General features: G+C 48.8%; 10 protein-coding genes across 10 annotated transcripts; 6 read left to right on the plus strand and 4 right to left on the minus strand.

Annotated features, from left to right (window-relative positions):
• Positions 1-664: 664 nt before the first annotated feature.
• BT62DRAFT_980829 (uncharacterized protein) lies at positions 665-3,473 on the plus strand (the record flags this gene model as incomplete). Its single annotated transcript, XM_043189542.1, has 9 exons — positions 665-745; positions 800-876; positions 927-1,266; positions 1,337-1,768; positions 2,372-2,624; positions 2,682-2,837; positions 2,904-2,953; positions 3,015-3,281; positions 3,339-3,473. 9 exons carry the CDS (start codon positions 665-667, stop codon positions 3,471-3,473), a joined length of 1,791 nt encoding a protein of 596 aa, XP_043039334.1.
• Positions 3,474-3,888: 415 nt separating this feature from the next.
• BT62DRAFT_1006019 (uncharacterized protein) lies at positions 3,889-4,757 on the minus strand (the record flags this gene model as incomplete). Its single annotated transcript, XM_043177204.1, has 3 exons — positions 3,889-4,386; positions 4,425-4,508; positions 4,563-4,757. 3 exons carry the CDS (start codon positions 4,755-4,757, stop codon positions 3,889-3,891), a joined length of 777 nt encoding a protein of 258 aa, XP_043039335.1.
• A 955-nt stretch (positions 4,758-5,712) lies between these two features.
• BT62DRAFT_136451 (uncharacterized protein) lies at positions 5,713-6,821 on the minus strand. The gene is made up of 5 exons (XM_043179816.1): positions 6,504-6,821; positions 6,302-6,442; positions 6,203-6,246; positions 6,083-6,152; positions 5,713-6,033 (listed from the first exon to the last, which is right to left on the minus strand). The coding sequence occupies exons 1-5, from the start codon at positions 6,627-6,629 to the stop codon at positions 5,887-5,889; spliced, it is 528 nt and encodes a 175-aa protein (XP_043039336.1). The 5' UTR covers positions 6,630-6,821; the 3' UTR covers positions 5,713-5,886.
• An 804-nt stretch (positions 6,822-7,625) lies between these two features.
• BT62DRAFT_968595 (uncharacterized protein) lies at positions 7,626-9,594 on the plus strand. The gene is made up of 10 exons (XM_043188908.1): positions 7,626-7,676; positions 7,727-7,794; positions 7,857-7,926; positions 7,977-8,058; positions 8,106-8,778; positions 8,831-8,905; positions 8,959-8,972; positions 9,025-9,084; positions 9,137-9,254; positions 9,306-9,594. The coding sequence occupies exons 1-10, from the start codon at positions 7,635-7,637 to the stop codon at positions 9,421-9,423; spliced, it is 1,320 nt and encodes a 439-aa protein (XP_043039337.1). The 5' UTR covers positions 7,626-7,634; the 3' UTR covers positions 9,424-9,594.
• On the minus strand, positions 9,587-9,953 carry BT62DRAFT_896083 (glucocorticoid receptor-like (DNA-binding domain); the record flags this gene model as incomplete). The annotated part of the gene is made up of 2 exons (XM_043183246.1): positions 9,587-9,649; positions 9,705-9,953. The coding sequence occupies 2 exons, from the start codon at positions 9,951-9,953 to the stop codon at positions 9,587-9,589; spliced, it is 312 nt and encodes a 103-aa protein (XP_043039338.1).
• A 56-nt stretch (positions 9,954-10,009) lies between these two features.
• Positions 10,010-10,614, plus strand: BT62DRAFT_137025 (uncharacterized protein). The gene is made up of 3 exons (XM_043179817.1): positions 10,010-10,139; positions 10,186-10,499; positions 10,559-10,614. The coding sequence occupies exon 2, from the start codon at positions 10,187-10,189 to the stop codon at positions 10,436-10,438; it is 252 nt and encodes an 83-aa protein (XP_043039339.1). The 5' UTR covers positions 10,010-10,139; position 10,186; the 3' UTR covers positions 10,439-10,499; positions 10,559-10,614.
• Positions 10,615-10,730: 116 nt separating this feature from the next.
• On the minus strand, positions 10,731-13,383 carry BT62DRAFT_895794 (vacuolar amino acid permease; the record flags this gene model as incomplete). The annotated part of the gene is made up of 16 exons (XM_043183231.1): positions 10,731-10,922; positions 11,032-11,250; positions 11,305-11,479; positions 11,530-11,564; positions 11,618-11,640; positions 11,715-11,769; positions 11,862-12,254; positions 12,303-12,324; positions 12,381-12,446; positions 12,496-12,531; positions 12,570-12,631; position 12,676; positions 12,741-12,825; positions 12,885-12,944; positions 12,993-13,109; positions 13,164-13,383. 16 exons carry the CDS (start codon positions 13,381-13,383, stop codon positions 10,731-10,733), a joined length of 1,761 nt encoding a protein of 586 aa, XP_043039340.1.
• A 212-nt stretch (positions 13,384-13,595) lies between these two features.
• Positions 13,596-15,922, plus strand: BT62DRAFT_1006024 (uncharacterized protein; the record flags this gene model as incomplete). The annotated part of the gene is made up of 12 exons (XM_043177205.1): positions 13,596-13,694; positions 13,745-13,987; positions 14,063-14,137; positions 14,197-14,380; positions 14,456-14,501; positions 14,555-14,738; positions 14,916-15,018; positions 15,073-15,355; positions 15,411-15,494; positions 15,622-15,643; positions 15,694-15,793; positions 15,849-15,922. 12 exons carry the CDS (start codon positions 13,596-13,598, stop codon positions 15,920-15,922), a joined length of 1,497 nt encoding a protein of 498 aa, XP_043039341.1.
• A 3,780-nt stretch (positions 15,923-19,702) lies between these two features.
• On the plus strand, positions 19,703-22,526 carry BT62DRAFT_932188 (Pkinase-domain-containing protein). The gene is made up of 9 exons (XM_043186306.1): positions 19,703-20,458; positions 20,514-20,625; positions 20,699-20,998; positions 21,051-21,160; positions 21,222-21,288; positions 21,340-21,428; positions 21,483-21,580; positions 21,696-21,837; positions 21,991-22,526. The coding sequence occupies exons 1-9, from the start codon at positions 19,754-19,756 to the stop codon at positions 22,159-22,161; spliced, it is 1,794 nt and encodes a 597-aa protein (XP_043039342.1). The 5' UTR covers positions 19,703-19,753; the 3' UTR covers positions 22,162-22,526.
• Positions 22,527-22,601: 75 nt separating this feature from the next.
• BT62DRAFT_932190 (uncharacterized protein) lies at positions 22,602-24,667 on the plus strand. Its single transcript, XM_043186307.1, has 5 exons — positions 22,602-22,847; positions 22,896-23,046; positions 23,103-23,178; positions 23,228-24,469; positions 24,537-24,667. The coding sequence occupies exons 1-5, from the start codon at positions 22,660-22,662 to the stop codon at positions 24,614-24,616; spliced, it is 1,737 nt and encodes a 578-aa protein (XP_043039343.1). The 5' UTR covers positions 22,602-22,659; the 3' UTR covers positions 24,617-24,667.
• The last annotated feature ends 623 nt before the right edge of the window (positions 24,668-25,290 follow it).

Here is a 25,290-nt window from a genome sequence, read left to right on the forward strand (position 1 = left end):
CGGTAAAAAGAATGGAAGGGCGACCTAGTAGTCGGTCGCTGGGAGAAAAGAGGAAGTGAGTGAGGGGAGCAAGAGTGACAACTAGACTTGGCACCCGTCTTGTTGAAACGTCCTCCTATATATTTATCCGGCAACTTCCGTCTCCAATTCAGGTCCCAGCACGACCCCATATCCCTTCAAATTTTCAGAGCTGGCAATGGCTTCAAAAACGAGCTCAACAAACGCGTCGAATTTTGTGATCTGCTTGAAGATTTGCGTCGCAGGCAAATTAAATTGCTGCGCAGCACTACTCTGCATGCGGCCACCGGCGTTGCTATGGGACTCAGTGGCTGTGACTCAATGTGTGTCCTTATTTCGACCACTCTGCCTGGCAGAACGAGCTCATCAGCTCAATAATTGGCGCATTACAACTGAAACGTCATGGCTCTACGCTTGTAAACTCGCGTATTTTTTTCAAGAGACGAGCACCAAAAATATGGCATGAAGGTTGATACCAAAGGTTCATCAGAAACCGACAAAGGAGCAGGTCAACAGAGCCAAATAAATCATAAAAGGAGCAGCGTCAGTGGAAATTCTTCAACCCTCAAGTTTTGACACAGAAAACCGGTTCATCAAGCTCCTCCAGCTTCCCGCTCTCGAAACATCGTCTCACCGCCACCTTATAATGTCTGAAGCCCAAGTCGCCCAAGTCGCTCAGGACGGCGCGCCTCCGGTTACGCAAGACAAGGAAGAGACTGGCTTCAAGGTTCGCGCTTCCTCTTTTTTTTCTCCTTTTTCTCCTTCGTAATTTCACTTTCAGGTCTTTGCCGGCAATCTTGCGTATGCTACCACGGATGAAGGGCTGAAGGCGTTCTTTGCGCCTGTCCAGAACGATGTGTACGTGAACACAGCCCCGCGCCACTTGTTCTTTCTCACCCTTTCTGCAGACTTTCCGCCCAAGTGATCCTGCGTGGTACCCGTTCTGCAGGCTATGGTTTCGTTGCTTTGGCTACCCAAGAGGCTGCCAACAAGGCAGTCGAAGCTCTTGATAGGACAGAGCTCGATGGTCGTCAAGTAATCATCGAAATTGCCAAACCTTCTGAGCAAAAGGACAAGGAAAGGAAAGAGAGAAAGGCCAAGAGGAGACCCGGCAGGCGTGGCAGCAAGGCCGTTCCCGGGGAAGTCACAGAGGCCGAGGCTAATGGTGAGATCGCTGTTGCCGTGGAACCTGCCGCCGCCGCAGTGGTCACCGATGAAGCTGCCAAACCCAAGAAGAAGAAAAACGCGGTCAGTTTCATCTAAGTCACCTTTCAATTGTTTTCTATAACGTGTCTTCTGACTTTTTATTATGTATTAGCGCAAGAACAAAGCAAAAGCTGCAGTCGAGGGTGACGTCGACGCTCCAGCCCCGGCTGTGGAGGGAGAGTCGGCTACGGAAGCTGTTCCCAAGAAGAAGGCCCGTAAACCCAGGACCCTTCGCACTCCCCGTCCTGCAGGCGAAGACCCCGTCGGCGAACCATCCGAAAACATGTTATTTGTTGCCAACCTCGGTTTCAACATCGATGACGATGGTCTCAAGGGTCTTTTCACCGAGGCCGGCATCAATGCCATTAGTGCGCGCATTGTTCGTCGCCAATGGGGTTGGCCAAGGCGCAGCAAGGGTTACGGCTTTGTGGACGTCGGTGGCGAGGAAGAGCAAAAGAAGGCTATTGCTGCTTTGGAAGGAAAAGAGGTCGGTGGCAGAAACATTGCTGTTAAGGTTGCTGTCAACACTGCCCACGACGATGACGTGCATGAGGGTGGCGCCGCGGAAGACGCTGTTGCTCCTGCCATCATCGCCGACGCTCCTGCTGCGACGGTCTCTGAAGCTTGAAGTCTCGCCTGCTTAACGGATTACGATAACAGCGGCCTTGATCACTGCTGACTTTGTTCATCATTCCATGCTATGCCCCTCATTCATGCTGCTACTCGCTTTCACGAGCCGCGAATTGCACTTGTTGATACTTAAATTTGTCCCCACTTCGTATCGTTAGCTACTATTTTCTCTCAAGTAGTCAAGGCCATTCGCGGTCCTGGTGCTGTTATTTACTTTACTGTAAACCTCATATGTGCCGTTTTCCTGTCCAATAACGACACCGTTCATGATTTTTTCTTCTTTTTATTAGCTCAATAAAAGGGTTGTGGATTTGGACTCAATTTTTTTTTGATGACATCATAATGCCATTCAATCACCTTAATCATGTCCGATGACGAGGACGACTATCTTTCCGACAAATTTCTCGCAGAAAGCACCTCGTCGACACGCCCTCAGACGTACAGAAGCCTGCGCAAGGAAGCCCAGAAGAAATCTCTGCTGAAGAATGAACAACATCGTCAGAAAAGTCGTTATCAGCGTGAGGTCGATGCCCGTGAAGAAGGCCTGAGGAAGAGTCTCTTCACTCGGGCAAAGGAGGAGCAAGAAGCAGGCATCGCTACCGACAGCAAGGCCATATCTATAATGATGAAAATGGGCTTCAAGCCGGGACAGTCTCTGGGCAAAACAGATGATGAGCCAGCGGAGGCCGCGCCTAGCATCGACATTGCCAGTTCACCCAAGAAATCCGGGGGTCATAAGGTGGAACCGCTTCCACTGAACGAGTGGGAAGGTGAGCTGTTTTTCCGTCGCAGTTGCCGATATCTTTGCTGATAGCCGTGTCTCCCAGGAAGAAAAGGCATCGGCACTCGCAAGCGTGCACCTTCTCCCACGTCTGCGGAGCGTATCGCCAAGATGGCCAAGATGGTCGAAACAGTTAAACAGTCTAATTTCCGCGACCGAGCAATGCAGGAATACGCGGAACGTCGTGCAGAGGGCAGGCTGTGTATGTCGCACTTTCTAGATTTCATCAGTTATCCTGATATCCGACGTCTCTCCGTTTCTTATGCAGTATCGGCGCAACGCACATGCTCTAATCTGGATGAGAAGACTGCAATCGAGGTTAGTACACGTACTACGCTGATATTGTTTCCATCATACTGAATATACACGGTGTTTCTAGTTCAATGTGCTATGGTTAAACCCTAACAACCTGGAGTCTTTTCCCAATGGTCTGATGGAGGCTCTTGAGCAACACACTACCCTATCTCTTCCCGTGGCTCGCCAGCACCATAACACCTCCTTCGAGACACGACTTCGCCAACAAATGCAATCAGATGCTCTTCAACCCCTCGACGACGTCACTGATCAAGACCAGAAGGCAGTTGCTGCAGATCCCGAATTCTCACCGGAAACATTAGAGGAAAGCGCACAGTTCCTTCGTCTCCAGGTCCGTTCTGCCCTATTCATTTGTTTCCATGCACTGCTTACCGAAATGTATTAACAGGCACAAGACCGTTTGGAATTGGTATTATCGTACCTGCGGGACCAATACTGGTATTGCTTTTGGTGCGGGACGCAGTACCACAGCCATGACGAAATGTCCAACGATTGTCCGGGACCTGAAGAGGATGATCATTGACCGATAAGTATTGTTTCATCCTTCTTTCGTTTGTGAATATCTCAAACGGAAAGCCGTTGTCATGTCCTCCCTGTTCGTGTGACGCATTCCTTGATATTGGTCGTCATCCACTCCTCTTAACTTAGCTCAGTCCCCATTTCTAAATGGTAATTTGTGTTATAACTATATCGTACACATCAACGAACAGTGGCAGTACACAATTGTTGTACCTGTCGAACTAGCTAACAATCCCCAAAAGAACGCTATTACCAAGGCTAACTACCTAAAGAACCTAGTAACCAAGAAGAAAACGAAAGGAAAAGTCCAAGGGATGGTGGGTAGGTAAAAAGCCCTATCGGTAACAGTTGCTATACGCAAACGGAAGTAATGTTACAATATGTCCAGTCTGTCCAATGAATACGTACGGCTGAATTATTTACAACGTTATCTCCTGACTGAAGCTCTCGAGGTAAACAGTATACGGCCTTGGATGTCTTTCGCCATCGGCGGAGCGAGGTGGCGTAGAAATCCGAGTACCAGTGTGACAGCGAAAGCGACCGAAAACATGGCCTTCTAGCAAGTCGGGGATTGCCTTGGCCTTAATAACAGGAGAAGGAGAGGGCGAATTGGCATTGCGATCAGACAAAGGACGCTTTTCATCCGAGTCTGGTGTTATAGGGAAGTGGTCGGAATTGGGGGATAAAGGAAAGAGGGACGGAAGAGTAGGTAGGGTGAGCAGATGTGGTGATGTATCACGAGAATCCGGAAGGAAGATGGAGGTTATAGGGGAGGCACCGGGTGTCTTCCGACGAACATAGATTGATATTGGTGTGGTGGCGGAAAGGTCTGTAGACGAGCCAAAAACATTGACTGTCAGCTTGTTGTCCTTCCGTTTACGAATACGAGGTGAGCCTGGATGATTCTGGGGATCCTTCTGAATATCGTATCGGAGTAAATGAACGATGTGCTTACGGGCAAGACACGCCGCTCAAGATCAGGAGAAGATGAAGATGTTGATGTTGATGAAGAGGATACACTCCCACGTCTAGAAGAAAGCTGCGGAAACGAGGAGTTACTTCGATGACAGGGGGAAGAGGGAAGACTACACACTGTTGGAGAATATGGTGAGTAGCGAGCTTGGGAAGTATGACGGGCACTCCGATCTCGCGAACTTGTGGGCGAATACAGTAAGTGTGGCGAGGCAGAACGAGAACGAGGCGAAGATGTCGGGTGATCCAGCGCCTTAGAGGCTGAATCAACACCCAGTGTAGATATCAGTTCAACGAATGAAGGGAGCGTGGTCATTGTGATTATCGGGAAACAGGCCCTAGCAGAGCTGGCGGTGAAAACCTAGCTGAGAGGTATCGTGGGGAAGTACCTGGCGACCTGAATACGTCCAAGTAACCAAGATTATAAAGGCACAGACATCGAGACGCCTTAGAAACAACCCCACGGTCATGTTGTCAGGCCATGTTACAATTACCGCGAAGACCCACAGGCCATTTGCCGGCTATAAACCTTGAAAAAGTAAGACATCAAGACCGGTCGGCAAGGAGACCCTTGTTGAAGGTTGCTGATTTAGCTCGCGGCTTATCCACAGGCGCTCCGGATTTATAATATTTCCAGATATCGATCAGATGTCGACCGGAAGGGTCTCTCCCCAAGCGTGTAGCTGGGCGCTGGTTCCCATCCTGTGGATACACAGGTCAGAAAAGGTGGAAACGGAACAGGCTCAGGTAAACTGGCCTCATGTTGCAGCTGACAACCCATATCTCTACGCAACTAAGTCCTCCATCACAGCTGTAGGATGCTGCGTGTCAAACTTTGGACGTTCAACGTTCAACACTTCGGTCGTCATACAAACTACAGCTCCGTCGAATGCAATGCGATGCACAGCACAGCCTCGGCTAAAGCATAAAATGCACAGTGGCGACACACCCTGTATGTCATCGGCTGTTGATTCGTGATTGACGGGAATTGGATAGTTGATGCCGACTTGGAAGGCTCCCGCAGAAAAATCCCGTCCTTCCGGTAAATAGCACCGTGCACCCCGGTCGCCACGGCGGGTGAATCAACAGAGCTAAGGAATCCCTATTCTGGCGATGCTGGATACAAGGCTAACCAGTATATGAATTCAAGCTGGCAATTGCTTCGTAGTCGTCCTCTTTTCCAAGTTGGTTACCATTTTCAAACCGTAGTTAATGATGAAACTTTCTCGAGCCGATACCTTGTCGGGGAGTGCGGCCACAGCTGCGCACTCCAAACTTTGAGCTGATGTCATGACTCTGTTCAGCAGAAATGTATGGTTAGAAGGTCAGCGACCACCATCAATTGTTGAGGGACCAAAAGCCCATGAGATCATATGCTCGTTCATACCAAAAATGCTATTCGTATCAGAAAGTGGTAACTGCCCCGAGGACCGCTCGCTCTGCCATCACCAGTCTCCAAGATGTCGCACCCAGAGATTCAAAAAACAGGTCACTACGACCCGGTCCAGAATGCTTTCCACGCGGGTTGCTACGCGTAGGGTAAGGTCTTCCTGCAACCAAGTAGCAATTGTTTTACCCCGTGAGTCGACACACTAAGAGCGGTTAGGATACGCTCGGGCGAGAAGAGCGACATCAGCTTACGAAAAGATCCATATTATTGTCTGCAATTTTCCACTTGTACTCCGAACCACCTACTTTGAAGCGACGCGATCTATGAAACGCATCAGCGCCAAGTATTCGTGGATGTAAGATAACACTCACTGGCTGTTAGACTTCTTCGGTTTTCTGAGTTCGCGGATATGATACTGAAGATTCAATCGATACGGAGGTGAGTCAATGATATGATAGACGCTCCCTCACCTGATTTATCCCAAACTGGATCGTGGCGTTGGAGTTTGAAAGCCATTCGATCTGGCCCGCCGTCTCAAAGATATGAGTAATGAGGTTTTGTCGATGGAATGTAGTCAGTCCTGCTACCAGGCCAGTTATTGGATGGTAGAACTGTTGAGATGGCAATGTCAGAAATTAACAGTAGATCAGAACTGTAAGCATAACTACTCACGCGATAGAGCTCGATAATACCTGAGGACGCAGAGTCCGGCAACCGATACACCTTAAACGTCCTCATGTCAGAGTTAGACGAGGCGGAGAACTCAAAGCGAAGACAGATATCAGAGGCGGAAGACATGACGGTGTAAACGCTCGGGTTCCAGGCCTGGTTTTATTACAGAGGAACGGGTGCAGTTTCGTCGATTAACGGGACCTTAGATCTATATGTCGTCAAAGCAGGATCCACAAGTTGTGCCGAGCTGAAAAGCAAGGACTCGTCGAAAAAGGCTTAGGACGGATATGAATTTACCATCATTCCGGGCCCGGAACATAGGCTATGAGTGTCACTAGGCAGGAGAAAGAAGGGTAAGCCTAGGACACGAGGAGCCAAGTAAACGTGGTCTCGGAGTTGATAGAGCAATATTTCATCGATTCTGAAATTCTGCAGTCATCGGACGATCGGCATATTGGATGAGGAAAGCAGTCAGGACCCAGATAAATGGAATGCATGCATGTTCAAACGTTCAAGGCCCAAGTTTTGATGTACCATTATTAGAAGATAACGGTGGCGGTTTAATACAAGAGACCAGCCCCAAGTGGATCAGAGGACTCGTCCACGCGCTCGGTATAGTTAGACCACCTGTAATCGGTGGAGCGGCTGTGGGCCTTATTGGTTTCGGTTGAATACAGACCCGCCAAAGTAGTATGATTTTGAGGTCTGCGTATCGCTGAGCTAGTAGTGGCACAAGCACAACGCAAGCAGAAAAACCCTGTCTGGTACACGGAGATACAGTCAACTCGGTGTGGTCAGAGCCTCGGCCGACTACAGGGGAAGAAGAGGACATATACCACTAGAACGTCGAAGTTTACAGACGTTCTGTGAACTCGGAAGAAATACGCAGCAGACTAGAAGCTGTGGCGGGCACAGGCAGATAGGAAAAAGTATCAAGGAAGTTGCACAAGACATTATTCCCTGTGATTTGTCCGTCAGATTGCGCAAATTACCCTGGACAACTGTGGCAGCTGGCTGCCGCGAGGTTGAAGCGGACTGGTCACATGATGGCATCTGTTGTGGTTTGTTTCCCAGCGGGCTTCCGGTTTTGAGCTTTGCCGGCATGGTTCGTAATACTTCTCACCTCACTCCATGCCTGAGTCTGCAGATCGTAGTGTTTCTCGAGAAGTGGAGGTCTGTTTTATTCCTTACGGATGCAGTCCTGTTTTTGAATGATTCCCTAGGATTCCGAAAACGAATCTCTAGCGGGCTCTACAGCCCCTGGTAAGCCTGGCCGAAAGAAAAATCCAAAGTGTGTAATCTTTTCATAGTCATGATTCCAATTTTGCTTACGCGTCCGGTTCCACAAATAAGCTCACAAGCAGCTAGACGCGACCAGAACCGTATTGCCCAACGAGAGTTCCGTCTGCGAAAGCAACAGAGGGTAACTCGTTCTGTGTATTCGTTGCCATCCATGCTTATTCATGACGCCAGATAAGGGATCTTGAGGCGCGAGTGGAGATACTTTCTGGAGGCAAAGATGAAGTCCTTGGTGAAATGCGAAATATTCTTAAGGGTGAGCACTTATGACTATATCAAGGTCCAGTTCTAATGTATTTGTAGACTTGATGACAGAGAACCAGACACTTCGTGGTCTGCTGCGAAGCCTTTCGGGATTCATCGGCGAGGGTGCTGGAGGGCTTCTTCCAAAGCTAGGATGGGAGATGTCAGATTTCAACAACTTTATCAATAGGACCGAGACCGATACCGCCTGGGAAGGCTACCAGCGACGCAAGAAGAGTAACGCAGAAGTGGCGCAGTCGTCAACAGGTGCGCAGAAGCGTGCCGCCGAAGACGAACTCAGCGCACATTCCAAAAAGCCGAGAGGCGAAGATAACATTCCAAGCCCTTACATGATGATGTCGATGAACCAACCCCCGATGAATCCTGGATCCGTGTTCCCGGCTTCCAGACCTTCTCCGCAAGGGGGTGATCTCTTTACAGACATGATGCGCCACAACAATGAATCTTCTCTGCTAATGCAGCCAACGAGCGCTAACGCCAATACGCCTCCCCAGTACAATGGCGGTCCTGGATCGAACGTCTATCAACCTTATGTTCCAAACGTTCACATGAATATTGACTCTGCGCTGACGTCTATGCCTTTCACCCCTCCTTCAACTGCTTCTGCTGCAATGACGCCCGTAACGCAATCGAAACAGCCTACTCATATTTCAAACGACCCTGTCGACGATGAAGATGATCCTAACAAAAATGAAGCCTATAAGCTTATTCAGTCAGCATTGCTATTCTCTCTTTAAAAGAGTATCTCATGAACATTCTACCAGTTATCACTTGGATAACTACAAGAGAAATAGCGCCTACTGTCTACCATCCTCCTTGAGACCGACCTTGGTGCAAAGGCAAGTAACAAGTCTTTTGTTCCTTTTCTGTCCCCTTGACGACTCTTATTCAGGACCGTTCCCCATGGTACGAGACTAAACCCATCTGGCGTCGCTAGTGAATGCTGATACTGTATCAGAGAGCGTTATTGACCGAATTCTGCATCCTGAGTTACGCGACCGCATGATTTTGTTACGAGGTCAGCTTGATTGTTCCTTTCGATGGATCTACGTTGTCTCACATCATTCCAGGACGCTTCGATCTTGTGGACTGTCTCCTTGAATACCGAAATGCGGTTACTATCCATGGTGACGATGTCTTAGCCCACAGCAACTGGGAAATCAATGAGAAGTGGCTTAGGCAATATGGGTATGTACAGTTCCACAACATCTATCATTTTATACTAACTGAGCATGACAGGTTCCTAGTTGAACAAGCCACTCTCAACATTATGAACCGCTGGAGAAGGGAAAGAGGGGAGCCGGATTTACGTCTTTCCGATATCGCGAGTTCAGAGAATACTCCTGCGTCCACATGAAGTCGCTATTTGTTTGTATCTTATTTAAGTTAGAATCTTTTCTAGATTATCATCATGTGCAGCTCTGTACCATTTAATTAGCGTTCGCCCTACCGATTGTTTTAGTAGTCGATAAGCAGTAAAAATTGTATCCATTACCTGGGTGTTGTCGACGGAGACGAATCTACCATGACGCTTTCTTCACACCATTGAGATTTCCCGCAAGCGCTTGCTGACGAAATTGAAACTTTTCATGCATGTCAGAACATGAGGGGCTCCCTGTAGCCAAAATGCTTGCTCACCCTGCACAATGCAAATTCACTCATAATGCCTCGCCCCCGCCCCGTCTCGTAGCAGCGATTTTTGACCGTCGAAGGACGCGTGTATTTCCCAAAGGTGTTGAGCTGTAACTGGGCTTGGTGGCGAACCTGAGCAGGCAGAGACTGGTTCCGAGAGACGTAGAGGTAGGCTCTGCGAGCAAGTTCGTTAACTCGAACACCATTTCGTGCCTTCATGTCACGGATTACCCTCGCATTGCTGTAGGCGGGCATGGTGGATGATGGTGAAGAGCGGACGGAAGGCTTTAACAAACACGACCAATAATAGACGCAAATATGCCTCGGCCAGTACCGGATCAGAGAGACATTTTCCTATCGACGACGAGCAATCAGCGTCGAGGCATTTGCTGTTGAGACTCGAAATACGACTCTCACTGGGACTTTGTGCCTTGAGTATGGGTGAGTTGCTCAATCTCTTGTTTACGCTTTGCTGATTTTTCTGTAGGATGCCAGCTTTATATAGGGCACTGAGATTCACCCAACGCCGTACTTTCCTCTCCTCGATTTTTGGTGTCACGGCGGCTGCCGCAGTCCTCACCGTGTCGGCGTCGAATCTTCTTCCTTGCCCTGCTCGACCCGATAAAAGCCGTTTTGCGGACAGCGGAGTGGATACAGTACAATTGACGGGCAAAGTGGTGATTGCTAAACGACCAAGGAGGTGGATTGAAGAGAAGGACCCGACGTGCCAGAGTCATTGAGCAACACAACCTTTTGAGGAAAAGGAGAGAGTCCAATAAACCTCATCCTACCTATCTCAATGTAAACCATCACTTTCTGTTAGCCATTGACCAGATAATCTTAGTGCACACGTGTCAAAGATTTCAGCATTGTTATATTTTTGTGGAGTTACTGCATTTAAATAATACAATATTGCTTCGTGAACTATTCAGCTATCCAATGTTTCACAATTGCTTTGGTTTCTGTAATGCTGTTCCTGTTCTTCAGTGGTTCCACTAGTGGAAGACAGTCAGCCACCGCGACGGAATGTAGTCATAGTACACACGGTAGATGATTTTCTTGTATTGGAAGGCATGCTAGGAACGCGATAAAGTTCCAAGCGGCTTGACAGATAAACACGACGCGTAAGGCGTCTGCGTAAGAACGGACTGCGGCATCAATAAACCGGGGTTCAAGGGTCGGTATAATGGCCGTAGAATGACTGGGACCTGACTGAATACTCTCCTTCAAAACGCAATTAGACGCGACGTACCGGATCTCGTAAATGATCTAAGGTAAGGGAAAGGTTTCATGAGTACACAAGGCGCTTTATCAAATTCTGGGATTTACTGACCTCCGCCGAGCCAGGGTCTTGAATACGCACCCGTAGTTGATGGAGAAGAATTGCCTGCAATATTGCCCCACTTAGGCTGACGCCTAGAACCTGTCCAGTGGTCCGAAATAGATAAGTTACTGTGGGGAGGAGGTCAGCGATAGCAGGTAAAATGAATGAGCAAGACTCGCTTCCTGTCGCGACAGCCATGTCCTCCTTGAAAACGCCTGCGATCATGGCCTATAAAAAGAAGTAGATTTAATCTTTGCATTAAGTCGGGAGGGCTGGACGAACAATGAGTGTGCTAGTGATAAGACTCGCCATGCCGAATCCATGCGGGACGATGTCCAACCATAGGTGGAAAGTAGAAGATGAGTCGTTCCAGAAGATAACTAGCACACTAGCCAGTACTGTCAATGCAGATGATGCAAGGGTCAATGTGTACAATTTGCCAGTTCTACGCATCACCCTGAGACGCCGTCAGGAAGGAGCTAGTTACGACAGTGGGACATCACACACCATCCTGCGAATAAGCTTCCCGTCGGGATAGCTAACTATGATGCGAGTGTGAGGCCATTGATACCGCCGGGGATATCCATATACTCACAGAGTGGGGGAGAAGATGTAGCCCTGAAGGCAAAATGAAAAGCAGCGTCAGCGGAGCATTCCTTGCAGATGCATTTGGGAAGAAATGAGGCACGAACCAGATTCTGTGGCGGAATAGAGCCGAACTGCTGAGAAATACTGTGCAGTAGTGTTCTTCCTTGAGGCTCGGAGTGATTATGTGAGGAGAGGATGCGTACCAACGGGATGTTGTAGAGCTTTGATATTCATGCGGGTCAGTTGATGACTCGATATGACGAAAGGTAGATTACCATCGAAAATGCGGCCATGCTGCCAAATAGATTGGCGATCGATACTGCAAGCGGGGTTCTTTGTGTTATCAAATGTAGAGGCATGACAGGATATGGTGCCCAATACGTTTCCACGATAATAAACAAGACTCCAAAAATCGCGCTGGCAATGAAGAGGCCGTAGATGATTGGATGAGACCACGGCATTTCCTCCGTGGTCTTCAGACTGAATCCAAGAAGCAAACAGCCCACGGTACCGACGAGAGTCAAAGAACCCATGCCATCGATGCGGCGGAATTTCTCATATAGAGTCTGGTTCTGTACCTCGAACGGCAGCTGGATGTTTACTTTCACCGACACCAGAATGAAGCTAAATAGAAGGAGCGGTGTCTAATCCAGTAGTCAGGCAGGCCACTACTAAGGTGCGTTTCAACTTACTTGGAAGTAAAAAGCAGCTTCCCTGTGGCAACGATCAAGTCAGAGATGCAAAGAACGGAAGAAGAGACAAGAAGCTACCATCCAAACGCGTCGTTGATCCACCCACCGAGAGGCCCACCGATCCCTGCGCCAAGGCCGAAAAGGCTTCCACGACATCAAGGAGGGATCTTTCACCGTTCATGGACAGACTTACATATTCGCCATTCCCTGGTAAAGGCCTCGTTGTTTCCTTCATTACAATATCAGATCATGAGCAGTTCAATGAACGGAAAGACTTGCAATGGGATCAGATCTGTGACTACTATGCTAGAAACTGAACGAAGATGAGACTCTGGAACGGTGAAGAGCAGTCATTATATTCACCGGTCATCACACTGAATAGCGAAAGCGATGATGTCAGCGGAACGATGTTCCGATCCTACAACGGATGCGACTCACCCTCCCCCTCCCATTCCCGCAACAGCGCGCGCGGCTATCAGTGCTTCCATAGAAGGAGCCATTCCACAGAAAATAGTTCCTGAACCTAGAGGGGAAATCGTAAAGATCTGGGAGACATGACAACATAAATTAAGCGTAACACACCAAACAATGATAGGGCCAACAACATGGCTCCCTTGCGGCCCAAGATATCAGAGAGTCGACCTATTTAGGGTTCGCAGGACGTCTGAATACGCAGGGGACCACACGAACCATACAGCGGCGTAAAGCAACAGACGGACAACAGGTATGCAGTTCCAATGTAGGAGGATTGGTTGGATTTATTGAAGTGACTCCCAATGGGGGACAGTAAAGTCGCAACAACGGTCCCTAATTCAGCGACGCGTCAGGTACGGCTATTCATAGTAAGGACATCAACTGAACCGTCTAAAGCGCCCAAGAAGACGGCACTCCATAGTCCAGCAAGAATCCAGACGGTATCTGCTCGCGAAAACTTGTTTAGGGCGGGCGCGGGAACAAGTTCGCAGGCGGAATCGGACGCGAGCGAAACGACGTCATCAGAGTCACGATGTGTGATGCTTGAATAGGAATGTGGGGATTCGTCGAGCAATGGTCTCGTATCAGAGGGCAAAAATCGGGTCATTGACGTCGTACTGTATCCGGATATTATCGCGTATCAGTGGATAGAAAGGGGGGGGCGAAAAAAAGAGGCGGGACAGGCGGCCGAACACAGAGGAAGGGGTGCCTCCCTATATCCCAGGTTGTGATAACTTTTGCCTTTAAATACTGGGCGGCGTAAGTGCATGAATCGAGCAATTAGATTTCGAAAAACCCGTGCACATAGTAGTCGCTGAGATGAACCTGGACAATTTTTTGTCATTTCCGTATTCATCGGTTTGTTACCGGCACCCTGCCGTCCGGGCATCCGCTCCGATTCGCATTACATCTTCCGCTGTATGTTTTCGGATATTATCAAGGAAACCTACTTCCTCTTTACCTCTCAGTACCATTGCCCTGAACAGTCGTTCTTTCCGTCCTTGAAAGCGCCCGTTGGCAGCACTTTTGTGTGTATCACTGACAATTCCCGTTCCCGCCGCCTGTGTTACCCAAGCATGCGCCGTCATCTTTCTGATGGCGAAATAAATCAGACCAGCTATCTAGGCACTCAGCTCCGTACAAAGCCACCACCTCGCGTCTTTATTCCCCCATGCCATCATGCATCAAGGTCGGGAACCGTAACCCTTGCGGTAAAGCCTACTAATTTCATGCAAAGCCTTTGCTTACTCACTTCCGTCCATTTCTTTACCGTCTATATATTACAGCACGACGCGTTTATCGCGTTTTCAGTACGGAATGCGTTGGCTTGTAGACGCTCTGGAGGTGTCTCTCGAAGCCAAGTAAGGCTTAGAATTAGTAGCGAGACCCACTCCACTGCCTTTATCTCCTATGTGTAAAGACAATCTTTGAGATACTGGCCGAGCGCGCGAGCGCCTCACCGTCGCCTTTGTTATGTCTCACCCCCCCTGACTCGGGATTTTTCGACTCTACTTGTCATCGTCCGTGTCCTTCGAGTCGGACGGCCGACTACGATGCTACATCTCGCAGCCGGACTTACCGAACGCCTTTAGGTACATTCCACTGTTCGTCGCAATATTTCCGGGTTTCACGTCATTTCATTTAGCTTGCCGACTTTCCAACTCTTGGTTGCCGCAAAGCTGGAGATGAACACGGAGGATTAGATCCTTGTCACTTCCCTGCGTTGTGGGTCCAAATTACATTTTCCAAGTAAGCGCTCTTGATCAGATGCGTCAAAGCTTCAACTCGGATGGACGATCAACTGAATCTTCAAATGTCCGGCCGACGAATTTCTTTACCGGCACTGACTGTCAGCGCAGTGTTCCGTTTAGTGAACAAGTCGTACGCGTGCATCGCATCGTGTCCTTCGAATTTGATAGACAGGATCTTGCGTGGGTAATATTGGGGTCGATATGCCTAGGAGTAAGTGCTGTCACTCTGAATACGATGACGGCAGCCGCTTAGATGCTTAGTGTTTCCCATGATAGCAACGCAAGTTAAAGCCTCCATGAGATATTGCCGCAGAATCCGAATATACCTCTAACTGATGGTCATGGGTCGCTGGACACCTCTGCCTCTTGCTGTCTTCTTTGCACGCAGGGTCGCTACTGTTCCATTCCGACAACCTCTCAGTCGACTATAGCTCATGTCCAAAAAGTCGGCCATGGCGCCTTATCATCGTGTCCTAGCCTTCGGCCTCCTTGTACTTACTCTTCTTCCATATGCGTAAAATGAACCAACGGCAGTCGTGTTCTAGGCTCGGGCGAATATTCACCGTGGTCTCTTGGAGTTACACGAGTACCCACGAGTCTTTGGGCATCCGGCTTCCTCGTCCCTTTCCTTGTACCTCCTCAGCCGGGATGTCGTATGCATCGTCGAGACGGAAGATTCTTCGCCATGCCTCTCACTTTGTACCCCGTCGTTACAAAAATGGAAATAATATACGAGGTAAGTATATCTATCCTGGGTAGTGGCGTCGTTTGCTTAAGCCGTAAACGCCGATGCATGACCGTGACTGTTACGGCTCTACTCTCCTCCGGGTTAGAGGTGCCTCTGGATCTTCCCGCAACTGCTGACGTCACCGTGGCCGCCCAGTCCTTGCGACAGTTGTGATGCGACCTCTTCACGGGTCTGCTTCTCTGCTCCCTCACACCACCCTACGCCCACATTTACGGAAGCGTAAGTGTCAGAAGAAATTCTCCCGTTCATATCGACTTCACAAATGCGGTGAAGCGTACATAGGCATACACAGACCTGGTCTTCTCGTTCCTTGAGGCTTATTTAAATGATTCATTCCCTTTGAAAGGCTTAAGAATCAGTATTTACAGGTGTGTATGCCCTGAGAGGAATATCGTGTCTGCTGATAATCAGTTCTTAGTTTGAGCCGTTTTTAGACTACTTGCCCACTTTTACACGGTCTTCATCAAGTCCGTTTGTCCTGGAGCAGCCCTTCGCGGCGTCTTTTGTTTCGCCGTTAGGTATGAACTTGATAGGCGGTCAATACTGTATCCATTTTAGAATGACGTGGCATAGGACCAGCGAAGGCGAAGGTCGGAGAGGCTAACACAATGCAGTATCTTGGCTGCGGCATCCCATTGCGCCACTGAAGATCTCAGTTCTGTGGCTTGACCCGGACCGGTGATTTACAGTACAGACCCGAAGCAAAACGGTTTCGGTCATGTACTTATGTTGGTGCTGATGGTACATACTGTTTGCACCAAATTCAAATGTCAACGATGATACAATGTCCCCAGCCCTGTGCGCGTCAACAGGAAGATTAGGGCGAGCTTCATTCGAGGTCTCTTCAGTCTTGTTTCCTTCTGAGGCATTTATGGTAACAGCTGACGCGTGTCATGATGCGCCCCTTCTTTTATGGGTACAAGTCACGATAGACAGAGAAGAGCCTCTTTCCCTCAGAATTGGGTACAAATTATACGCAGTAGCGAAAATCAGCGCACTAGAGGGGATATAGAGAAATTTAGCACTTGTTGGGAACAATAGCACACCTGTGTGCCGTGTCCAAGCCTGAAACTACAACGTTTCACTCGCCACAATCCGTGCGTAAATCATTCTGGGGCATTGATCGACTCGTCATGATATTATATGCCCCGTTCAGTCAAAGTGCGCCTTCTTTTTCGCACAAGCAGCACTGTTGTACCGCAGGTCATAGAGTGGACGAACGGAGACTTCGCACTCAAAGGGCTATGATCAGCCTCGTGCACCGTCGAGCCTGCAGTAGCTCCAATTGTTTATTGCAAAGAAACCGGAACTCTCCATCGTTGACAGAAGGCCGCCTCGTGCCGTTCCGACGATAGGAGAGAACATACAGACCGTTTGGGCTACGATGACCATGATTAGATGAAGAAGAATAGTACCGTTGTCAAATTTCGGGTGGCTCGGTTCGTGGGTGTATAGTGGTGTTGATCGTACTCATGTCAGAAAGCTGAGAGAACCATAACAAGTATATGCAGTGGGAAACTTCAAAGAGTCAGTTGTTATTTCCATGAAGGATGTGCTTCTCGACGTAGAGAAATAGAGACATAGTCCGATGGAGAAGATGTTGTCCTCTTTAAGGCCAGTCATCAAGCCAGTCAAGGAAGGCATGAGAGATTCAGACGGGAGAAACGAAGCGGATAATTGATGTCAAGGATAGGACCCAAAGAACTTCAACATAGACATTAAGAAGAGCAAGAATGGAGATCTTCCTAGTCAGATCAACGATCATGTTCGTTGAACTGCATTTCAAGCTGATTTTCAACATATTCAATCGTCAAAATATGAATTCAAAATAAACGTCGCAAATACCGATCTACGAAGCGCTGGCTAGACATGGACAGCGTATTCATCAGTACTTTAGTGGCAAGCGCCGCGAATAAAATTGATAGGATTGAATATCTAGGCTGTTTTATTGAGGTTGGAGTACTCTGTCGAAATACTTACCTCAAGGTACGCCACTGTACGGTGTACGTGTACATGTTAGTCAACACGTCCAGGGAGGCGACTGAATAGATGGCGGGTCGATTATCGTATTTTTCACCATTTACAGGGTCTGGAGCATCAAGATCAAGTGCAGACAGTCGAGGAGGAAGAGTTGCCATAGAAATCGGTTTACGTATGTGTATCACGTGACAGTATTATACCCATTTTTCAACAAGCTACCGCTTGTTCACTCACCCTTGGACCAACAAATCTCGAGAGTCCGTTTTCTGTCGATTCCGGGCTGCAAAATAACAAAATCCGAATCCGGCCATAATTCGAGTTCCCCGGCATCATCTGTCGTACGATGACTTTTACGCCACACCCCAATCTTCGACTTGAATACGTAAGTAAATCATGTCAAGGACATTCTCCCGTACATCTCCCTTGATTAATGTTGGCCGCTTTTCGACTATTGACTTCGTATTTCGATCCCATATTTCCCGGCAACTCACTGTAACATCGCCTTTTCCTAGTTCGAGTCTCCGTCTCTAAATTCTTCTGTGTACAATCTGCCTGGACCGCTTTATGCGTGGTAAAGGTGCCTTCTCTCATGTTATTAATGGCTTTGCTCGCTGCTAGTGCGTACTGGATCCTTGTGCTACCTTGTTTCTTGTATCACCACACTGACAGCCTTTTAAGCCCGCTTCATATATCTATCAAACAGTCCGGCTTCGTTATCTATTATTGTCATCCAGAGAGCTTTCCTGACTCCATACTGGGTGACTTTCAGGACTCTGCTGGTGCTCGCCTCGGGCTCATCCGTTACTTCGCACATTGTATACCCTTCTTCTCCATCATTCTATCAGTTTCCGTCATAACGACTGGACGACACTTACCCTATAATTTACAGCAGTTCAGCCAATTTGGTCTCTGATCTTACGCTAGGTTTACGACCGCAAGGCCTTGAACCTCGTTGTTCAGCCTCTTTGCATATCACCATTCGTCCCTGGATAACAAACTTGTGCCGGAACCGATGGAAGTTTTTTCTCTTCTTTCGGACGGCTCTCTATTTAACTGCAATATTCAACGATCGTTCTCAGGCTGTTGATGACGCGTAAAAGTCCTCACGATGTGTCAAAGTGAACGTTCCTGGGCCTAAGGCTTTGAATCTAACATTTATCCGAACATTTTGCTAGTCGGCCTTCTGTATTTGGACAGGTCCGGCGCTACCTAATTTTCGATTGAAACCCTTTGAAACCCTGGCTCGACTGACGTCTTTCGTCGGAAGTTGATGGCTCGTACTCTATTTACTATCGGTAATATAACCCTGCTCAATTCTGAAGCTTGCGCTGCAGCCTATTCTTCGGACATTCCACTCCACAACCCGATTTGTTTATCTTTATGCAACTTACGCTCTCCTGGTGTCGTCATTTCTATGGAAGTCAGTTGTCTTCCCAACCAGGAGTATAACGTCCGAGCCAACTGCTGCGACGATAGGAAAAACTAGCAGGATAAATCAACTCCTATGTCAGAACTACCAGTAGTACTGCACTCGTTCGTTATTAATTATCAACACACAGCATTTTTCACGCGCTGACTGGTAACCGAGACGACATCTGAGCAGCACGATTGTCGATCTGGAGCGTGTTCTGGGACCTGCCGACTCCTTGTGTCATCCGAGGGACCTTACAGTTGTTGCTCCATATGGCTAACCAGTCCGTACTATAGCATGCGCAAAATGTGATAGTCGAGTCTGGTGAAATTCTGATTAGTCCCGTGAGGCCTCTGGTTTACCAAGACAACACTATTTCTCAGGATGTTGAATTGCCTACTCCGATCATGATACCTTGTTTTTGTTCTTAATCAGCTCTGCAGTTTCCGAAGAGCATGCGCACCCTCAGGGCCTTTTGCAGCCACTGCAACGGGGACGCAGTAATGAGTCTAGTCCGTGCCAGGAGATCAGCAGCTTCCGCTAACCCAGGTTCTGAAAACGCCCAAAACTATGGCACTGTGACAAGCGTCTTGCTAGTAGTAATGCATGGTATCATGGGTCCAATCAGTCCTTGACCATTTGAGATGTTGAGTTTGAACAGCCTGAGACCCTGAGCTACGGGTTGAAGCATCCTATTCCCCACGGCAAATTAGCGTCAGTTAGACCTTAAATTGTCCTAACTTATGAATCCACTAGACGTTGTTTCAAGTGAAATCCGCACGATCAACACTGTCTTACGTGTTTTGAACGGACATTTTCTGTCCAGTCAGTGAAGGATAGACAGTAGTAACACTTGCTCGTAGCATTAATGATCGGGGGTCTATATTCTGCCCGGGAGTGCGTCAGGTAGCTGCCTTCCAGTTCTTTCGGACCGGTCAGTATATACAGTTTATCAGCGCCAGCTATACCCACTGAATAACTACCATACAAGTTTGTTGTCACGGTGCCGATCTATGCTGACGTAATAAGAGACTTAATTTGTGCGGTCAGGGCGCCTGAGAGCTCACCCTGTTCGCAGTGGTCAACGATGCCTCCAACGATAGACTCGTCGTGGAAATCCGTTTTTCGCTTCAACAGCTCATCGAAAAAACTGGCCGTTAATGCGTCAGTCGCGACGATGAGCTCGACGGTCAACACGGCAGCAACTTCAGTTTCTGCGCGTTCATCATATAATTCGTCCAACACCCATTCCAGCGATTCGATACCCCAGTCGTCGTCCAACACCTCGAGACCACGTACTAAATCGGAAAAGCGACAGCGACCACCATACCCTAATACATTTAATCGTGCACCACCTCTTCCACAACCTCCCAACTCGTCTACCTTGCCCTCGCCCTCGTCGACAACTGCAACGAGCTCACGACCCTTGCTTTCCCCAAAATCCATGTCTCGCTTCATACGGCGAGTGGCCTCGGCTCCCAATGCAAAGGGCCTCTTCCGATCTTCTGCACCGTCTCCATCAACACCCACAACAAGAAACGGTCTATTAGCACCCTTCGACAATCCTCCGCCATTGCCTCTCGCTACAAGTTCTATGGAAAACGGGACCGACTCGCTGGAAACGATATCATCCGTGTCCTCGAGGGGCCAGGTCTCTGCTGTGTCATCGTCTAAGCTACCTTCACCTCCGTTTGGCAAGACTCGTTTGAGCACAAGTAACCTGCATGAGGTTGGACCCAGTAAGGCTGCCTTCAGGCGAACGTATTCGAGTAATTCTATTAAGGTTCGTCAGGTGTGTATCATATGCTATATCAGTGCTTGTTACACGCCACTGATAGCCTCACAAGGTTGAAGTTGGCCCCTCAAGTTTCGTCAAAGTCAAACTCCTGGGTAAAGGTGATGTCGGCAAGGTGTACTTGGTCCGAGAGAAGAAGTCGGGGAAGCTGTTTGCAATGAAGGGTAACGTTAATGTCCATGATGCTAACACACACTCCTACTAACCATCTATATTTCCTTCGCATTCTTCTTCTAGTTCTTTCTAAAAAAGAAATGATCGAACGCAAAAAGATCAAGCGAGCTCTCACAGAACAAGAGATTCTTGCGACTGCTAACCATCCCTTTGTCGTCACCCTTCATCATTCATTCCAATCCCCTCTATATCTGTATTTTTGTATGGAATACTGCATGGGGGGAGAATTCTTTCGTGCGCTACAGACACGTCCGGGCAAGTGCTTACCCGAAGAGTCAGCCCGGTTCTATGCAGCTGAAGTAACCGCCGCATTGGAGTACCTTCATCTCATGGGTTTTATATATCGAGATCTGAAACCGGAGAGTTAGTGCATTTCCCCCTCCATTGACGCGCCGTTTGATTGACTGGTATGCAGACATATTATTACATCAATCTGGCCATATTATGCTCTCGGATTTTGACCTTGCGAAGCAATCGAACGATGTCGGCGCTATGCCTGCCATGGTCCATTCCGAGACAAATGGGGTGAGTCCACGTAGTTATGGTCTGTTCCTGGCTCCGAGAGGTTGATTGAAAATGTCGGAAGGTTCCATTAATCAACACAATGTCATGTACAGCGAATTTTCGAACAAATTCCTTTGTTGGTACAGAAGGTGCGCATCAATCCGCCAATGTCCATGCACCATTAAATGACGTGTGTACAGAGTACATTGCACCTGAAGTAATACTGGCTCAAGGTCATACAGCGGCTGTGGATTGGTGGACGTTGGGGATACTCATTTACGAGATGATAGTGAGTCTGGAATGCAGGATTTAGTGTATAAAGACCTAACGTGCACGTACACAGTACGCAACAACACCATTCAAGGGGCAAGAGCGTTCAGATACATTTAACAACATCCGGCTGATACCAGTTCATTTTCGGGAATCTCCCAAGGTGTCAGGGTGAGTTAAGAGAGTCCTTGCAGATTCCCTTTACATTTTTGGAGTGCGCTGCTTGAGATTCGGATAATTGATGCCCGTTCCGAATTACGTGCTCAACGAATATCTTTTTGCCTAGTGCTGGGAAAGACTGCATCACGCGACTTTTGGACAAGAACGAGCGGACGCGATTGGGCAGTCGGAGTGGTGCTAGTGAGGTGAAGCAGCATAAATGGTTTGCAAAGATAAACTGGGGACTGTTGAGGAATACTCGACCTCCGGTGAGTGGACAGCACGGATTCGTTTTTTTGTTTACTTTGGTGTGGGAGTCGAATTGATAATTCACACATGGGTTGACGATGGAGTTCACGCGTTCAATCAGATTGTCTGGTTTTGATCTAGGCTGTCAACGGTGCTAACGGACTATTGAATAGATTGTCCCGTCGTCGTCGAATGGAGTAGATGCAGTTAATTTCCGCCATCTGAAGGAGTCTCAGTCACTGCACCTGGAAGGAGCACCTGGGACGAATGATGGGATGGGGGCATCGGACGAAGACTTATTTGGCGCGTTTTCAAGTGTTACCTTGCATTATGATGGAGAGTAGAGTGTTTTGTTTTGCTCAATATACTAATGGGATCAAGAAAGACAAAGGTACAAAGAGTGAAACATACGGTATGGTATGTGCTAGTATCTACGCACTGGCTACGCTAATACGGTGATACGCTGGTATGGTTTGCTTTGGATGGCTGGTATTGCGTTTGGTGCTTTGGCTACGCTGGCAAACGTTCTGTATCGAAGAGCTGATGGCAGGAATGGCAGTGGCAGCGACCAGCGTGATACCTCGGCGCCGAGGGAGCAGAGTTTGGGTGTATGTTACGGCATCAAGAGCCGGATCTGAGATGATCGATCTCATCTAGATTACCTAATCATTACGTCCTCGATCCTAACGGGTTAACGTGCTTTCTCCACCGCATTTTGTAAAATAATAATTAATGATATCGGATAATAAGGATTAAATGGATTCAAAGTTATAACCGTTATAACGGGATAACGGGATGCGACCTGCTCTCCTCGCCCTCCTCCATATTTAGCCCTTTCCTCCATGGCTGACCTCTATCCCCCAAGGCACTACTCCCAGCCTAACACTATGCTATACCCTTCACAGCTCATCGACGACCATGACGACCACGACCTCCCTGACCCTGCCGCCAGTGGCGACCAAAAGTCCCAGCACCAGACACCCAAAAATGAGTCCAAGCCCCAGGCCACCTTTCTCACAAAACTCTACGCGTATGTCCGCCCAACTTGGTCGCGAGCGCCGTGCTGACCACTGTCCAGCCTCTTAGAGCGTCCGGAGAACCAGCATATGATACGCTGGGACCCACAAGGCGAACACATTATCGTCGAGCGACCTGAACAGCTTGCTCTCCATGTCCTTCCCAGCATATATCGCCAATCACGATTCGCTTCGTTCTCCCGCCAACTAAATGTAATTTCACATCCTGTCTACGTCTCGAGCGATGCACCAATCTATCTCCCTTCTAGATCTACGGCTTCATGCGAAAGGTCAACCTGAGGAACGTCGACCCTGCAATCGACGATCCGGATGCAAGCACTTGGTGTATGGTTCTTCTCCTCGTTTTATTGCTGTTGTGCTCAATCTTGCCTAGCTCACCCAACCTTGAATCGCCATTCTCCTCCTGAAGTAGTCGCAAACTTCAAGCGCCGTGTCCCGCCTCGCCTCCCGAAACCTCGCAAACGTGATACCCAGGAATCTCTTAGTATACCCCCGCCTCGCTCAGCCATTGGCATGGGCCCCGTTCCTTTGTCCGTACCGCAATCCCACAAAGCTGGTCTCATGGGCCGTGCTCGTGGCTTTTCCGCACCAGGTTCTTATACACCTCTCTCGCAAAACGGTGCAGCCCCCGCTCCCAGCGGCTGGAACAGTCAAAACAACTACCGGTCTGCCCTGCCGCCTCTCACTGTTCCTCCAGACCCGCCGACTCATATTTCGCAAAGTGGCATGTATAACCACGCTCCTTCGCACCACCCTGGCCACCACTCTCTCAGTCCGGCCGCCGACGAGCCCCCGTTTGCCTACGGAAATACCAATCCATACCCGTCTTCGTATCAGGAACCGCAAAACGGCAACTGGTTCCCCCCTGTCAACAATGGGAGTTCATCTCACAACGGCAGCCTGTCATCACTGCTTAACCCAAGTAGCAATGGAGGTTACTCCCGTCCGACGCCAACGATTAACACCTCGTATTCGTCACCTTTCTCTTCTATGCCGATGCAAACAGAGCACTCTGCTTCGTCCCTTTCTCCGGATAGTCACAGCCGTCCCACGACCGGATACTCAATGTCTTCAGTTTCTTCAATGCCTTACCAAGATGAATACCATTCCAATTCTCGTCCCAGCTCAAGCCACCATCACAACCGACCAATGACTCCTCCTCGTCCTACTTCCTCCTCAAAATCTCCCTATGGACCTTCCAACTCCCTTAGCATCCGCCGAGCCCGACGTCATAGCCAGGCGTTGAGTCCATACCCGAGTCCCATGTACGATCACCCATCGGAGCACCAGCGTCCGTCGACGTCCCCACAACCGAGCAACGACCACCACCCCCACCATTCCCACTCACATCACAGTCCTGCCGGCGGCAACGTCCCCCGTGTCCGGAGCATGATCCAACTTCCGTCGGTTCTTCCATCGGTTGACCATTATTCCTTCAGTCCCCAGTCAGAGTTTGCCTACTCGAGTCCGATGAATGACTATAGACCGTCCACATCTGGGGGACGTCCCTCGACAAGCACGTCCTCCATCTCGGCTGCTTCTCACACGTCGAGTTCCCAGGCAAACACGCCTCCTGTCACGGATGGATTCGGGAGTGAGACAGATATCAACCGATGTAAGTCGTTTAGCTTGTCAAGCCCATCCATGTCACACCTTTGTTGATGAATTTCCGAAATACTCAGACTCACCGGATTTTGGATTCGTACAGATGAATGAACACTTGACCGGGCCTGGTGCTGGTGCTTTTACCAAGGAGATCTAGACGCGTCTTCCACCTCCTAGACGTTGGGAGTGATGCTACTTTTTTTTTTTTACGACTGATTCTGCCCAGACGAAATTTCTATTATTACTGATCACGACTCCCATCTCATACAGTTTGTCGTCCCCCACTTGTCTTGTTGTTTTTGCTTTGCTGTCGTGGACTTTTATTTTTAAAGATCGTCCTTCACTCTGTGTGCGTGTTGTGTGTTGTATCTCGTTCTCATGTGTAGTACCCTTCATATTTTTGACCTTGTCACTGTATATCTTGACTCGGGTGGATATACCCTAGCATACGTATTTTCATTGCGGAAATGAACTGTTTCAATACAATGCATTGCACGGAGGTTTTGGGAATGAGGGGTGGTCCGAGAGAGCCTTATTGAGCGATCCCCTTCCTCGGGGCCATCACACTGCAGGGAAGACTCCGAAAGCTATTCATAGCGTGGTGACTGGACCCAAGATGGACTTTGCAGAGTTACAGCAGGGCAGGTGCCCCAGGATATGAAGGTTCCGCATACGCAGCGATCACGGGCAAAGATTCCCAAGCTGTTTTGACATGGGATATGTTACCAGCTGTTGGAAGCAATTGCGGCTGATTGCATGATTGATGGTGTCATATGTAGGGTAGGGGGTGGGGGGGTGGTTATAGGTATCTTTGCAGATTGGATAACGGAC

The sequence above is a fragment of the Guyanagaster necrorhizus genome (genome assembly GCF_019112545.1).
Source record: "Guyanagaster necrorhizus MCA 3950 unplaced genomic scaffold BT62scaffold_13, whole genome shotgun sequence".
In the NCBI taxonomy this organism is placed as follows: Eukaryota; Fungi; Basidiomycota; class Agaricomycetes; order Agaricales; family Physalacriaceae; genus Guyanagaster; species Guyanagaster necrorhizus.

Coding starts and splice junctions, on each gene's coding strand:
- BT62DRAFT_136451 (XM_043179816.1), bottom strand. CDS start 6,629: ATGTCTTCCGCCTCTGATATCTGTCTTCGCTTTGAGTTCTCCGCCTCG. Junction 6,247..6,301: donor TCCAGTTTGGGATAAATCAG/GTGAGGGAGCGT, acceptor TTGAATCTTCAG/TATCATATCCGCGAACTCAG. Junction 6,034..6,082: donor ACAATAATATGGATCTTTTC/GTAAGCTGATGT, acceptor AACCGCTCTTAG/TGTGTCGACTCACGGGGTAA.
- BT62DRAFT_968595 (XM_043188908.1), top strand. CDS start 7,635: ATGCCTGAGTCTGCAGATCGTAGTGTTTCTCGAGAAGTGGAG. Junction 7,795..7,856: donor GGCCGAAAGAAAAATCCAAA/GTGTGTAATCTT, acceptor TCCACAAATAAG/CTCACAAGCAGCTAGACGCG. Junction 8,779..8,830: donor GAAGCCTATAAGCTTATTCA/GTCAGCATTGCT, acceptor ACATTCTACCAG/TTATCACTTGGATAACTACA.
- BT62DRAFT_137025 (XM_043179817.1), top strand. CDS start 10,187: ATGCCAGCTTTATATAGGGCACTGAGATTCACCCAACGCCGTACTTTC.
- BT62DRAFT_932188 (XM_043186306.1), top strand. CDS start 19,754: ATGCCTCCAACGATAGACTCGTCGTGGAAATCCGTTTTTCGCTTCAAC. Junction 21,161..21,221: donor TCCATTCCGAGACAAATGGG/GTGAGTCCACGT, acceptor AAATGTCGGAAG/GTTCCATTAATCAACACAAT. Junction 21,581..21,695: donor GAATCTCCCAAGGTGTCAGG/GTGAGTTAAGAG, acceptor CTTTTTGCCTAG/TGCTGGGAAAGACTGCATCA.
- BT62DRAFT_932190 (XM_043186307.1), top strand. CDS start 22,660: ATGGCTGACCTCTATCCCCCAAGGCACTACTCCCAGCCTAACACTATG. Junction 22,848..22,895: donor TTTCTCACAAAACTCTACGC/GTATGTCCGCCC, acceptor ACCACTGTCCAG/CCTCTTAGAGCGTCCGGAGA. Junction 23,179..23,227: donor TCCGGATGCAAGCACTTGGT/GTATGGTTCTTC, acceptor AATCTTGCCTAG/CTCACCCAACCTTGAATCGC.